This window comes from Canis lupus, chromosome 37, assembly GCF_003254725.2.
Source record: "Canis lupus dingo isolate Sandy chromosome 37, ASM325472v2, whole genome shotgun sequence".
In the NCBI taxonomy this organism is placed as follows: Eukaryota; Metazoa; Chordata; class Mammalia; order Carnivora; family Canidae; genus Canis; species Canis lupus.
Window position 1 is genome coordinate 25,077,341 of NC_064279.1, and position 14,267 is coordinate 25,091,607.

A 14,267-nucleotide genomic window follows, 5' to 3' on the forward strand; every position below is an offset into this window, starting at 1 on the left:
GGACACATATGAGTTTGCTCACATGAGGCCCTTAAGTGGTCAAATTCATAGAGATACCAAGTAGAAGGGTGGTTGGCAGGCCCTGGGGAAGGGGAAGCAGCCTTCTTATCGAGTGAGTAGAGCTTTGTTTTACAAGATGATAAGAGTTCTGGAGACGGAGGGGTGATGTTTATACAAGGACGGGGACCAGGGCGCCTGGGTGGCTCGCTCAGTGAAACGTCTGCCCAGCTCAGGTCGTGATCTCAGGGTCCTGGGATCGAGCCCCACGTCTGGCTCCCTGCTCAGCAAGGGGCCTGTTTCTCCCTCTGCCCCTGCTCGTGCACACATGTGCTCTCTCTCTCTCTCTCGCAAATAAAATCTTTTATACAAGAATAGGGATGAAAAAAAATTAAAAATTAAAAAAAAGAGTAGGGGACAGCCCCAGTGGCTCAGTGGTTTAGCGCCACCTTTGGCCCAGGGCCTGATCCTGGAGACCTGGGATCGAGTTCCACATCAGGCTCCCTGCATGGAGCCTGCTTCTCCCTCTGCCTGTGTCTCTGCCTTTCTCCGTGTGTATCTCATGAATAAACAAAATCTTTAAAAAAAACAAACAAAAAAAAAGCAGCTGAGGGGCTCAGTCAGTTGGGCATCTGCCTTCGGCTCAGGTCGTGATCCCAGGGTGCTGGGATCGACTCCCACGTTGGGCTTCCTGCTCAGTGGGGAGCCTGCTGCTGCTTCTCCCTCTGCCACACATGTTGTTTCTCCCTCTGCTGTCTCTGTCTCTGTCTCTCTCTCAAATAAATAAATTAAATTAAAAAATAAAAACACAGCAGCTGGCATGAGGTGGGAGCTCAGGAAATGTCTGTGAGTAGGATGGATGGATGGACAGAATGGAGGGACAGACCCTCCTCTAAATCCCAGGCCCTGAGCTAGCTAGGTGGACTTGTGATTGGCACTGTGTTTAGAAAAAAAAAATGAAAAAATCCCACCACCTGAAACTAATGTAACACTGTGTGTCGACTATACTTCCAATAAATGAAGGGAGAGAGGGAGGGAGGAAGAAAGGAAAGGAGAGGAGAGGAAATCCCAGAAAAGTCCACCTGCAGGCATCCAGTATTACAACAGCAGCAAGTATCTAGGGGACCCTGGGGAGAAAGCAGGAATCTAAACCCAGCACACCACTACCCACCCCACCTCCCCGACGGCGGTGTGACCACGGACAGGTAGGTCGCCTAGCCTTTCTGAGCCCCACACTGTTCCTCAGCACAACACGCTCCTCCCGCCGACCCAGGCGGCTCTCGCACGTGCCCAGACCTGCACACAATCCACAGTGGGTTCCGGATGGCCTGATGTCAGGGGAAGGGCCTTGGAAACCGCAGGAGTCGTGCAAGCGAATGATGTTTGTCATGATTGATGGTCAGGAGGGGTGGCCTGTGGTGCTGGACGACCCAGTCAAAATCCCAGTTCCCCCTTTGCATAGCTCTGTGGCCTGAGGCCTCCGTTCCTTTCTGTATCATTGGGATAATCACAGCATCTCTCTTGCTGTGTTGTCATGAAGAATAAATGAGTTTATTTTTGCAAAGCTTTCAGAACAATGTTTGGCAGCTAGAAAGTTCCATACAAGGGGTAACTTCTCACTAGCACTCTGGCTGCTATTATGGGTGAATCCAGCCTGGCGTTCCCCTTGTCCCATTCACCTCTTTCCTCCTGCCCCTACACACTCCTCGACTCCCCCGACCTCCAGTTCATTCCAAGGACATTTCGAGCACCTGCCTAGGGGCTGGTCTGGTGAGGAGATGCACACCCATCTGTCTCCAGCCCAAGCTCCTGGGTGCCAGGCTGTGTGTGCAAGAGGGCTCTCCATCCGGCCGACCTCGGCGGCCACTCCACTTGGCTATCACGCTCGGGAAATTCCTTTTGACTCTTATTTTTCAGAAGTTGAGAAGAGCTGCTTCAGCAATTTCCAAGGATCAGGAGTGTCCATGGCAAACAAACCCTCTCCCCTCTTCATCCTGCCCCCACCGGGGGACCCCACAGGAGGGACATGACCCTAGGACCCTTCTACCCAAGGCCTTGGGCAACATCTGTTGAGTAAGATGAAAACATGGGTTGAAGATTAAGCCACTTTGCCCTGGCTGGCCTGGCACGGGCTGGAAACCGTGTCTGGGAGGCCCACGCTGGGCAGAAATCCTGAGCCTGGGACAAGGGCGCCCCATCCCAGGGAGGGTAGGATCTAAGCAAGATGGGTGGGAAGGCCAGAGGGAGAGCTGGGGCCCCCCAAAGACACGGAGAAAACACGACAGACACACACACACACACACACACACACACAGTGTGAGGCGCAAGGGAAGGGGGCAGGGAGACCAGAGACCAGCTCTGCGGAGGCTGAAGGGGAGGCAGCAAATGGAAAAGGAAGGAAAAATACAACCCGCCCTTTCCTCCCTCTTGTGAACCTGCTCAAAGCAGTTGCCTCGCCCGCCTTGAGGAAACAGGTACCGGGTGCTCTCTGGGGGAAGCCCAACTTTCTCCCGGATTCCCCTGGGCCACTTTCCCACTCCCAGGGGACAGCAGCAGCTTCCAGCGGGAGCTCAGCCCCTGCTAAGAGCCCCCCGCCCCCGAGCAAGCCCGGCAGCGGGAGCCACAGCAGTCCTGCTTGCTGAGCACCCTGCTTGCTGAACCCCAGTGTGCCAGCCACTCGCCGAGCGCGCCAAGCACCTACTACGTGCGTGGGGGGATGCAGCAGTGATCACAACAGACCAAAGTCCTCTGCGGACACGGGCTTCGTGCTGGGACGAGGGGAGCCCAGTGAGCGAGATGCACAGCGTCCCAGACGCTGACCATGGATGGACGGATGGACGGATGGAGAGAGCAAGGCGGGGAGGCAGGGTCGCTGGGGGGAGGGAAATCTCACGCCCAGGAGGGAAGGAGCCTCCCAGGGACCTGAAGGAAGACCCTCTCGGCCAGAAGGAGCAGGAAGCGCCGCCGTCCTGACGGTCCTGACGCTGCCTGCTACATTCAAGGACAAGAAGCCCAGGCATCTGAAGCAGTGAGTGAAGGAGAGAGCTTCTAGAAAGGAGATGAGGTCAGAGAGGAAACCCGTCACGTGGGGTTGCACAGGTCAAAGCAAGAACCTGGACTTTTACACCAAATCAGGAGGGCAGCCCCTGGAGGGGCCTCAATACAGATTAATTAAATACATCCTCGGGTGGCTCAGCCGGCTAAGTATCTGCCTTCAGCTCAGGTCAGGATCCTGGGGCCCTGGGATCGAGCCTCCAGTAGGACTCCAGTAGGGCTCCCTGCTCCCGGGGAGTCTGCTTCTCCCTCTGCCCCTCTCCACCTCCCTCCTTGTGCTCTTGCATGCACCTGCACTCTCTCTTAAATAAATAAAAATTAAAAAAAAAATACATTCATTTGCTCCCTAACGACCTTCCAGGGTAGCTGCTGTTACCAGCTCCCAATCTGCAGAGGGGAAACTGAGGTCCAGAGAGGTCAAATCATGTGTCCCAAGGTCACACAGCAGAGGCTGGGGAGCCAGGGTCCAAAGGGAGGGAGTCTAATGCCCTCACCCTTGAATGCAGTGCATGGGGCGAGGGGGGCGATGGCGTTGTTCTGATTCAGGTGGGGGGAACCTCTGGGAGCACAATCTCCCACAATCTCCCCACTCCACCACCAGGTGGCTGACCCAGCCTCCAGGAAGGTCAGAGCCCCCTGCTCAGGTGGGGCCCGTCACAGGGTCCCAGGGTCCCAGGGACGGGACAACTCCACAGCCTCACTCAGGTAGGAGCTCCTTCTGTATCCTGTCTGTATCTGCAGTCCTTCCAGCTGGAATGCCAACCTTTTCCCTTTTGTCCCAACCCCTGACCCCTCCTCACATAAACAAAGCTCACAAGACTCCAAGTGGCCAGGAATCTGCCTCGCCTGGAGATCCCTAAACCCCAGACCCCCCAGCTATCCCAGACCCGCCAAGGACATTCTGTTCTCAGAGGGGAGGGGGCAGTTCGGTTGCAATGATGAGACTCATGCTCCCCACTTCCCCCAACGTCTCCCCGCCTGCCCGCCACGGTGACCCTCCCCAGTCCTAGAGCAACTTCTTGCTGGCAGCTGCAAACCAGGCCCGCACTCTGGCCTCACTACATGCCCCACCCCACCCGGCTGTCACCAGATGACCTGTGACTGGGCCCTGTGCGAATAACACTCCACATCTGGAGCGGCACAGCTGGGCAGAGCTGAGACCCAGAAGGGTGTGAGCCCAGTGGGACCCAGGAGGAGGACCTTCCTCTGCAAGGAAGAGAAATGCCTCGGCAGGGCCTGGGCCTGGGAGGACACCGCCGTGGGCCCGAGGTGGCTGAGTCACGAGCACTTTTACAAACTTTATTTCATTCAGGCAGTGACCTTCAATGGAGGGGACACTGCCCACCACTGAGAAGGCCTTGGGAGCACCTAGAGCAACTCCTCCCTTTGACAGGAAGGGAGCCGGGGTCCAGAAAGAGGGCAGGACTTGTCCATCGTCACCGGGAAAATGGATGTTGGAGGGAAAGAAGAAACCAGGTGGCGTGACTGAGACTCCAGGATCCAGGCTGAGCGAGTGTGCAGACCTCTGAACCTGTCTGGATCCCCGGACAGCCCTGCCCCCTCCCCCAGACTCCCACCCATGCCAGTGTCACTGGAGGCTCCTCTGTATCAGCAGGTGGATTGTGACACTCCCCACCCAACACATACACAAACACACACACATGAACCTGCCCTCATGCAGACCCCTCCCCTCCAGCTTCCAGGGCCCGGCCTGCCTCGGCGCTGGGAGGGGGAAGAGAGGGGCCTTCAGAGGGTGAGAAGACCCCGAGAGGGCCAGGAGGGAGGAAAGGTTCCCAGGGTTCCAAATCAGCCCAGCTGGGATCAGTCTGGAACTGGCCCCTCTCCACAGCCTACAGATCATAGGAGTTCTGCTCCTCTCCACACTTTTCTAGAAGCCTGATGGGGGAGGCAGGGGTGGGAGACATGGAGACAGAGCAGAAAGGCAGAGTCAGCCAAGGAGCTGGGAAGTGGAAGGAGCTGGGAAGTGGAAGGAGGTGGGAGGTGGAAGGAGGTGGAAGGTGGAAGGAGGTGGGAGGTGGAAGGAGGTGGGAGGTGGAAGGTGCCACCCAGACATGAGCCACTGCCCAGGCAGGCGAGCTCTGTGGGTCAGGCCATCCATTCCCCTTCCTCCGGCCGAAGGTACCTGACCTGGGACCAGGCAGGTAGAAGATGCCATCCTCGGGTTCTGGAAGCCACAGAACAACAGGCCCCTGGCCAGGCCTAGAGGCACACGAGATGCCCTTTTATGGGTTTTTCCAAGGACTTAAGCCTCAAATTGAAATAGGAGGCCCTGCATCTCATCAGAAGGGACCTCATGACTCATTTCCTCCCGGTCCAGCTTCACTTCTTGGGAAGTGTCCCCTCCTCCTCCTCCTCCTTACCTACTTGCCCAGCACCCTTTGGGGCTAGCAGCATGCTTCAGTCTAATGGTTTAATGTAAGCCCTTAACAAAGGAGCAGAAGAAAGAGGAGGGAGGGCCCAGCAAGGTAGGGAAGGGACTGTCACTCACCACCAGTTCATGGCTGGACGGAGGAATGCAGGGGGCAGCCACCTGTGGGAGGAACAGAGAAAGGGCAAGGTTAGCATCCTTCATCCCCATAGAAAACCAGGGCCTCCTGAGATCATTCCACGGCCCCCTCCATGCTAGACACCCCTTCCCTCGGCTCAGCACACCGACCATCTCCAGCTTGAGAGGTCACTGGAAGACTCTGCAGCCTCGTGGGGGATCCCTCAGCTAATAACACTTGGCAGAGGGCGAGCGGCAAAGGCAGAAATGAAATATATATCACAATTTTTTAAAAGAATTTATTTAGTTAGTTATTTTAGAGAGAGACAGAGAGCATATGCTCACGGGAGGGGGCAGGAGGAGAGGGAGAGAGTGAATCTCAAGCAGACTCCGTGCAGAGCGCAGAGCCCGAGGCGAAGCTCAGTCTCACGACCCTGAGATCATGACCTGAGCCGCAACCAAGAGTTGGAAGCTTAACTGACTGAGCCACCCAGGCGCCCCGTATATCCCAATTTTTAAATTCTGTAGAAAAAATATGTGGAAGGCTATAGGTCAGTGCTCCAGGATTTTTTTTTAAAGATTTATTTATTTATTTATTTATTTATTTATTTATTTATTTATTTATTTATGAGAGACACACAGAGAGAGAAAGAGAGAGAGGCAGAGACACAGGCAGAGGGAGAAGCAGGCTCCATGCGGGGAGCTCAATGTGGGATTCGATCCCGGGGCCCCAGGACCACACCCTGAGCTGAAGGCAGATGTTCAACTGCTGAGCCACCCAGGTGTCCCAGTGCCCCAGGATTTTTAATAACAGTGGGTTAAGGTAACAAGAATAAGGATTTTGTCTTCTTGGCTCTATGTTCTAAATGTTCTACGATATACTAAGATGTGTTTTAAAGTTTTTAAAAACATGTTTAAGGCCTCTAAGAAAGGGGGTTCTCCCCAGGGCCAGGGCATGTCACCCAAAGCTGCAGACAGAGTCTGGGGTCCCCACAGCACATGGGAAGCAGGTTGGTGGAAGGCCCCTGCCAGTTCCTCAAAAGAAAGCCTCGAGGGGTGAAAGCACCCTCTGTGGGTGAGCGGTTCTTCCTACCATCGCCCTCACCGTCCTCTCTGATGGAGGGTGGGGGCTGGCAACTCGGGCCTCCAGACGAGGGCGGGTGGAGGGAGGGCTGCATTTCTGAACCCTCCCCTGAGATAACACCCCCCATCCAGGCCAGGCAGCCAAACCACTACCCTGACAATTAGCAGGGCCCTTTATCAGAGACTCAGCGTGCTCTTTTTTTCTAGTCGGGACACGTTTTTCTTGGAGCTCATACCTCAATCTTGGCTCCAATTCCCAACCCAAGGGGCCCACAGAAGGGACTAGGGAAGGCTCTCCCCCAGGCGTGTGGGGTGTCTGGGCACAAGCCCTGGATCGCTGAAGAGGAGGCTGCTGCCTCCTGGAGCAGGGGGCAACCCCTGCTCCAGCCACCGCCCCGGTGGAGCGGTGACGGTGACAACCTACAGGCTCGGATGGAGCTGGCTGTTCACAAGAAGCCACCCTCAGCCGGGCCCTCCCCATGCCTGAGCCAGTCCTGTCCTCCCACCAGCCCAGGGGATCCCCAGGCTTGACACACCAGCCCAGAAGGGGCCAGGGCTCATGTGATGCTGTGCCCTGAGCTCCGGAATGGGTGGAGAAGCCGGGGGCTTTAGCATCCCTGGGTTCTCGACCCAGGCCTGCTATGGGCTTCCCGCCCACCTCATTCTCCAGCAAAGAAGCCTGAGCTGAGTCTCAGCTGAGTCTCAGCACCTATCGCCCTGTACTCACCATTACTCTGAGACCCCTTGGTGCGGCTGAGAGACTCATATATGAGGCCAAAAGAAAGGAACAACGGCTAACGCGGATTAAATACGGACCACAGGAAGGACAGGCGTTGTTATCGATGCTCGACCCATACTACCTCATTCAATCCTCCCAACAGCCCTATAAGGTAGGGACTATTACATCTCCAGTTGAGGTGAGGGGCCCAGAGAGTTTAAACAACTTGCCCGAGGTCACACCACTCATACGTGGTGAAGATGTGAACCCAGGCATTCTGGTTCCCAAAATGAAATGTGAAAGGGAACGAGGAGACACAGGGGCAAATGCTCCCCCTAAGTTCAGGATTCTTGATAAACGTAAGCATGAAGCCATGAGTTTAGAAGTTTCTGGGGGAGACGGAGCCCGGGGTGGGGTGGAGAATGACAGGAGAACAGACCGGGAAGGCCGGGAAGGTCCCAGGGGTGGCTGTGGCCTTCAGGGCTCCCTGCCTGCCCTGCCCACCAGACAAGGTCTCAGCTGTGGGGGACACAGCCGTCCCCCACCAGGCACCCGTGGGCCAGGAGTCCTGCATCTAGCAGTGGCCCCCTCCCCGTCCTCTCCTGTCCCTAACCCCGTTCAGGGGCTGTAGGTTTCAACCCCATGGGGCCAGGCCCCCAATGCCACCTCCCCCACCACTGTGTTTGGGTCCCTCGGGCCCCGGGTGGGAGTGAGCGCCACCCACAGGGCAGCACCCTGCTCTGCTCCCTCCTTCGGAGCTGGAGCTGGAGCTGGGGCGAGCGCAGGGGACCTGGACGCAGGACCACTCTGCAGGGGGAGGCCACAGCCTCCAGACCCGGGCAAGTCCCGTCCACAGCCACATCTCCCAGGCCGTTACACAAGGGGGTTTCTAGTCTCCATTCGGGCTCTGGGGACTGATAGAGGGAGGGACAGGTTATGGATACACCTGAAGCAGCAGCAGGATGGACAGTGTCCTCTGAAACAGTGGGAGGGCCTCTCTCCCAGAGCCACCCTAAGGCAGTGGAAAGAATGGGGAGCCAGGCATCCCGACCCCAAGTCTCTTCCCTGCTCCCCTGAGGCAGCGCCACCCCTAAGGACTGAGCTCTGTGGACCTGCAGCCCGAGGGCCCGAGGCCTGGGTGCCCCTCGCGGCCTGCTGCCCCCCAGCAGCTCCTCCGCCCGCCGCCCACAGCTGTGCATTCCAGGCCAGCCGGCCGCCAGCCCACTAACTTTGTTGTGTGTTTCAATGTTTCTTGTCTCTCTTTTTTTTTGTAAGCAGAGAAATGTTTCCTTAAAAGGCTCTCTCCTTCCCTCCGGCACCCTGGCCCCTGGCCACCCTCTCAGGAGCCTGGAATGTGCCAGGGAGAGCCAGGGCCCCCTGCCACTCTGTGGCCCAGGCCCTACGGCCCCACACTCCTGGTGTCAACAGTGACCCCTCCCACTGCCCCTCAGGGACCCAAGCTAGGAACCCTCTCCCTGCACAGGGGGCAGGCTCTGGGGTGTCCGCAGGGCCTCTGGGTCCCGGCACTGGCCGTGCGGCACTCTGCGGCTCGGGCCCAGGAGGTCAGCCTCAGGGAAGCCCCCCGCCCCGGTGTACCTCCAAAAACCCGTCTGCACACTGGGGGCTGAGCAGGCCTCATGCCCAGTCTCTCCACTCTGAAAAACGTGACAGCAAAAGTAGCAGCCGCGGCAGACACTCCCATCTCACTTGTTAGATGTCAGGCACTACTCTTCATGCTCTGCCTAAATTCACTCACTGAATTCCCACAACAGCCCTCAACACCCCAGTTTTACGGACGAGGAGGCTGAGGTGCAGGGACGTCAGTAAGTGATGCAACAGAGGAGACGGGACACGAAGCCAGCAGCGTGGCTCGGGACGGAGATGTGCTCCTGCCCCCTCCGCTAGGCTGATGCTCGGGCAAGCACTAATTTCCATACAGCTGGAGCCAACAACGGCCACAAGAAGCTCCCGGAATGCGGCTTTCTGTCTGCTGCTGCCCTAAGCTCGAAGAATGTGTGGGCTAGAGACTTAGTGTCCCCATTTCCCAGATGAAGAAGATAAGGCACAGAAAGGGTGACGACTTGCCTAAGGCCACTGCAGAGGAGCAGTCTGAGTCTGGCGCCCGCAAAGTAGAGATCTGGGGGCACGGGGAGGGGAGTCAGCAGGCCCAGACCAGGGCCAATGCCCCGCACTCTTCATCCCTCACCCACCGATAGCTTCTGAATTTCAAAGGTCCCTGGGCTCAACGCCAACAACAGGGCACCCCCTTGGAGACTCCCGCAGGTCCCGAGGGTGGAATGCACCAGACAGCAGCCAGCCAGGCAAGGGCTCCCTGCATGACTGGGCCCCTGCCCTCCTCTCCACCATCCGTGTCGTCTGCCCCCCTTGTCCAGGACCTCAGGCCACACATCAAGGGTGGGCTCCTCCCTGGCCCCCGAACACACCTCGCTCTGCTCCTCCTCAGGGCCTCTGCATATGCTGTTCCTTGTGCCTGGGACATGCTCATCCCACTGTCTGCATAGCTGGGTCCTTCCCAGCCTTCTAGCTTTGGCTTAAATGCCACCACCCCCAGAGAGGCCCTTCCTGACACCCCTAGGTCATGGTCTCACACACACACACACACACACACACACACACACATTGTTTCTCTTGCACTCTTATCTCTTCCTTCACAGATCTAATTACAATTTATAATTAAACAGGTGTCTGTTTTCTTGTCTATAATCTGTTTCCCCTGCTAGGAAACAAGTGCCCTGGGGACAAAAAATACATATTGTTCATCACACTGGTCCCAGCATACAGTAGCTGCTCACTAAATACTTGTGGAAAGATGAAGGACACTCAAGGCCTCAGCCAGGGAGGCACCTGCAACCACGAGAGGTAAAAATCACCGCCATCGCTAAGCACCTCCTATGCGCCAGGTGCCAGGGCCAATCCTGCCATAGGCCTGGCTCTCTGAGCCCTTCTGATCCTGTACTGTCAGCGATATTGCTCCCATGTCACAGACGAAAAAAAACGGAGGCTCGAAGAGATCGTGACACTTGTCCCGGGTCAATCGGCCAGGAAGGGCACGCTGCAGGTGAAATCTTGGTCTGCAGGTTCCAGGCACTGCTGTTTGCAGAGCAAGAGAAAACCCAGGCACCCACCTGGCACGGCCCTGATCACCTCCCCAGCATGCAGGTGGCGGGACCGAGTCCCCAACTGAGTGACATTCCCATCCTCAGGGCCTCAAATTGTCAGCCTTGGTTACATGAAACCCCGGGCTCTGAAACTTGCCCAGCCCTCTGAGGAGCTCTCCACATCCACCTGACCCTGGGGCTGGACAGGACCACCTTGCCCCAGCCAAAACTAGAGCCGCTCGAGTCCCTGACTCTAGCATTTCACATGATCCTGAGTAGAATTTTTTTCCCTATCTCTAGTTAGTCCTTTATTATTATTATCATTACTATTACTATTATTATTATTAAAAGCATACAACATAGAATTTACCATTTGAACCATTGCTAGGAGTACATTTCAAAGGCATTTAAGTGCATTCACACTGCCGTACAACCATCACTCCTATCCATTTCCAGAACCTTTTCACCTTCCCGAACAAGAAATCCCACATCCTTTAAACCTCATCCCCTTTCCTCCCAGCCTGGTGATCTCTAAGCTACCTTCCATGTCTCTGAATTTACCTCTCCTAGGCACCTCATGTAAGAGGAATCACACCGCATTTGGAGTCTGGCTTATTCCACTTGGTGTTTTATCCCCCCAAATTCACATGTTGAAGCCCCGATCTCCAGTACCTCAGAATGTGAGCGCATCGAGAGACAGGCCTTTAAAGAGGTGAGGAAGTAAATAAAATCTTTTAAAAAGGGGGGTGGGGGGACGCCTGGGTAGCTCAGCGGTTTAGCCCCTGCCTTTGGCCCAGGGTGTGATCCTGGAGTCCCAAGATCGAGTCCCACATCAGGCTCCCTGCAGGGAGCCCTGCTTCTCCCTCTGCCTGTGTCTCTGCCTCTCTCTCTCTCTCTCTCTCTGTGTGTCTCTCAGGAATAAATAAATAAAACCTTTAAAAAAAAGAGGTGAGGAAGTTACAAGGAAGCCATCAGTGGGCCCTAATCCAACCCGACTGGTGTCCGTATGAGAAGAGGTGAGGACCCAGAGAGAGCCACTCGGGGAACGTGCAAAAGGCAAGGACTGTGTGAGGATGCAATGAGAGGCCTCGGAAGAAATCGGAAGGGCCAACTCGGAAGGGCCTGGATCTTGGAGCCCCAGCCTCCAGAACTGGCTGAAGATGAATTAGTTGAGCCACCCAGGCTGTGGTGTGTTGCCAGGGCAGCCCCAGGAGACCGTCACACTTAGCGCCGTGTCCTCAAGACTCACACATGTCGCAGCATGCGTCAGCTGCCTTCCTCTTCCGGGCTGCCTGCTACTCCACTGCATGAGCACGGCACGCTGTGTCTATCCACGGTCCTCCATGGACACTCGGGCTGTTTCCAGAGGCTTCTACTGGCACCTCCTCCACGTCCCTGCCCCCACAACTCCAGGCACCCATCTCGACTGATGGTGCACGGGAGGGAGGAAAGGAGGGTTTGCAGAGCACCTAACTGTGTGCATCACTGACCTGGGTGCTTTACATACATTATTTCAGTTCGTCTCTATGACAGGTTGTTGTGGGCTCAGAGAAGTGAGGCAACTGCCCAAAGTGGAATGGCCAGTAGTAGGAATGGTAGAAGCAGCAGCAGAGATTGCCAAGATTTCTTTGAACGCTCGCTGTGTGCCAGGCACGCTGTTTTATCCCCTCTGCTCCCTGTGACCTCCTCGAGGTAGATCATAGTGCCCACATCTCACATGATCTCAAGCCATCTCAGCAATCCTGTGAGACCCAAGACGGCCTGGCCACTAAGTGACAGAGCCAGGACCGCCACCTGGGTCTGCCCGACTCCGATACCCTCTTTGCCCAGCACGCCACGCTGCCTTCGTGGCCGGGCAGAGGTGCCAGGGGCTGTGAGAGTGCTCTCGGGGGTCCCGGGCAGGGTCCACAGAGGAGGGGACACCTGGGCCAGGCCTCCAGGACACATCGCTTTTGTCTACTGGGTGTCTCACCCACTACTGTTCTAAGAGCCCCGAGGGCGGGAAGCCCTGGTTCAGAGCCTGGAGCTCACCGGGTATGTGGACAGGGCTTTAAAAGGTGGAGATGGGGAAAGGGCATCTCAGGTGGAAATGATCACATGGACGAGGCATGGAGGAAAGGACCACGGGAGGTCCCCTTAGGCTGGGACACAGGGTGGGACAAGGGAAGGAGGAGGACATATCGAAGGAGACGAAGGGAAGGACGACTGGCTGCAAACTCTCTTTCCAGGCTGGACCACGGGCAACCGTGACGGCCCAGCAGAGAAGTTAAGACTTTGAGATGCCGGCACTGGGGAGCCAGTGAAGGTGCCTGAGCAGGAGGTGGCAGGGGGAAGTAAAGGGTGAAGCTCAAAAAAAAAAAAAAAAAAAAAAAGGGTGAAGCTCAAGGCAGGTAGAAGATGTGTCATATGATCCTAATAATAATGGGGGGGGGGGAAGAGGAGGGGACCCCCAAAGCCCACAGGCAAGGGGCCATTGGGCACCCTAAAACCACGAGGCCCTCATCTCCACCCTAACAAGACACACATGTGGACAGACCCCCACCCCCAGGCTTTACTTGTCTTCCCCCAGCCTCGGCCCAGGAGGACAGCACTGCCCCGACTTCCTCCCTCCCTCCCTGCACGCAGCAAGTGGGCCCTCCCCACGCGAGCTCCTGCTCCCCCTCTGGGCCCCGCTTGGAGAACCTGCAGCCAGCGTGCTGCTATCTCCGAGCCCTGGTCACCGAGGTGCCACCACGGGGGTCAAGAACCATAGAGCCCATGACCCCCAGAGGCTGTGGCCTACACGCCAGGTGACTAAGGAAAGAGCCAGAGGACCCCTCGGCTGAGGTCAGCCCAGCACCTCCCACTTCACGTGATGCGTCCACCTGGCTCCCGCAAGGAGGCGGCGAGCATGAGCTCCCGCAGGACCCGGGCGTACACAGTGGTCCCAGACTGCCACGGCCGGGCCGGGGGGCCGGGGTGGGGGAGCAGGGCAAGGCCAGGGCTGCAGAAGGCAGAGCCCAGCACTGCTCCGTGGCTCCACACCCCGGGCGTCCGATCTGAGCCCCAGACCCCGGGCAGGGGTTGGGGGGCTCCTGGGGAGAAGATGGCCACGACCCTGGCTCCATTTCCTCCCAGGCCTGCACCCTCCCTCCGGGCCGCCTGTCCTCACCAGAGCTTGCTCCTGGCCTGCTTGGCTGTTTCCTTCCCTTATATAGAGTTCTGCTCAGGATCAGGAAAGGAAGTGCATCCAGTTCCTGGAGGCAAGAAGGGGCCTATTCCCAGGGACACCTCGAGCTGGGGGGGCGCGGGGGGTAGGGCCTGTCCCAGCCGAGAGTCCCCTCCAGAGCCAGGAGGCTGGCCCTTTCCCCCCAAACCCAGCAGAGGCTCCAACTCAGACGAGAAACAGAGGAGATGGGATCCCTGGGTGGCTCAGCGGTTCAGCACCTGCCTTCAGCCTGGGGCATGGTGCTGGGGTCCCGGGATCGAGTCCCACACCGGGCTCCTGCATGGAGCCTGCTTCTCCCTCTGCCTGTGTCTCTGCCTCTCTCTGTGTCTTTCATGAATAAATGAATAAAATCTTAAAAAAGAAAAGAAAAGAAAAGAAACAGAGGAGAGGGCCGACTCTGGGTGATGTCCCCGGGACTCCGGCCTCTTCCGTTCTTCCCCAAATCCTCCTGGGCCACATGCCTCTTGAACCACTGAGCCAATCCACCTGTTCCCCAGCAGCGCCCCTTCTCCTCGGTCCTCCCTCTTGTCTCGGGAACCTTCTCCTCAGGCCCCAGGCGCGGGCCGCCCAGCCCACCGCCAG

The 14,267-nt window shown here is 57.1% G+C and overlaps 1 protein-coding gene across 15 annotated transcripts in view; it reads right to left on the bottom strand.

Annotated features, from left to right (window-relative positions):
- The window catches only part of TNS1 (tensin 1), a 204,663-nt gene that overhangs the window by 107,199 nt on the left and 83,197 nt on the right, over positions 1-14,267 (bottom strand). For 14 of the 15 annotated variants that reach the window (XM_049106611.1, XM_035710905.2, XM_025442255.3 and 11 more), the window contains one exon: positions 5,561-5,602. Coding sequence is in view for 3 of the 15 variants with exons in the window: in XM_035710905.2 (XP_035566798.2) it covers positions 5,561-5,602 (42 nt within the window). In the remaining 12 variants the exon portion in view is untranslated. Of the gene's footprint in view, positions 1-5,560; positions 5,603-11,726; positions 12,845-14,267 lie in introns of those variants that run through there. The other variant, XM_049106613.1, reaches the window with a different exon arrangement.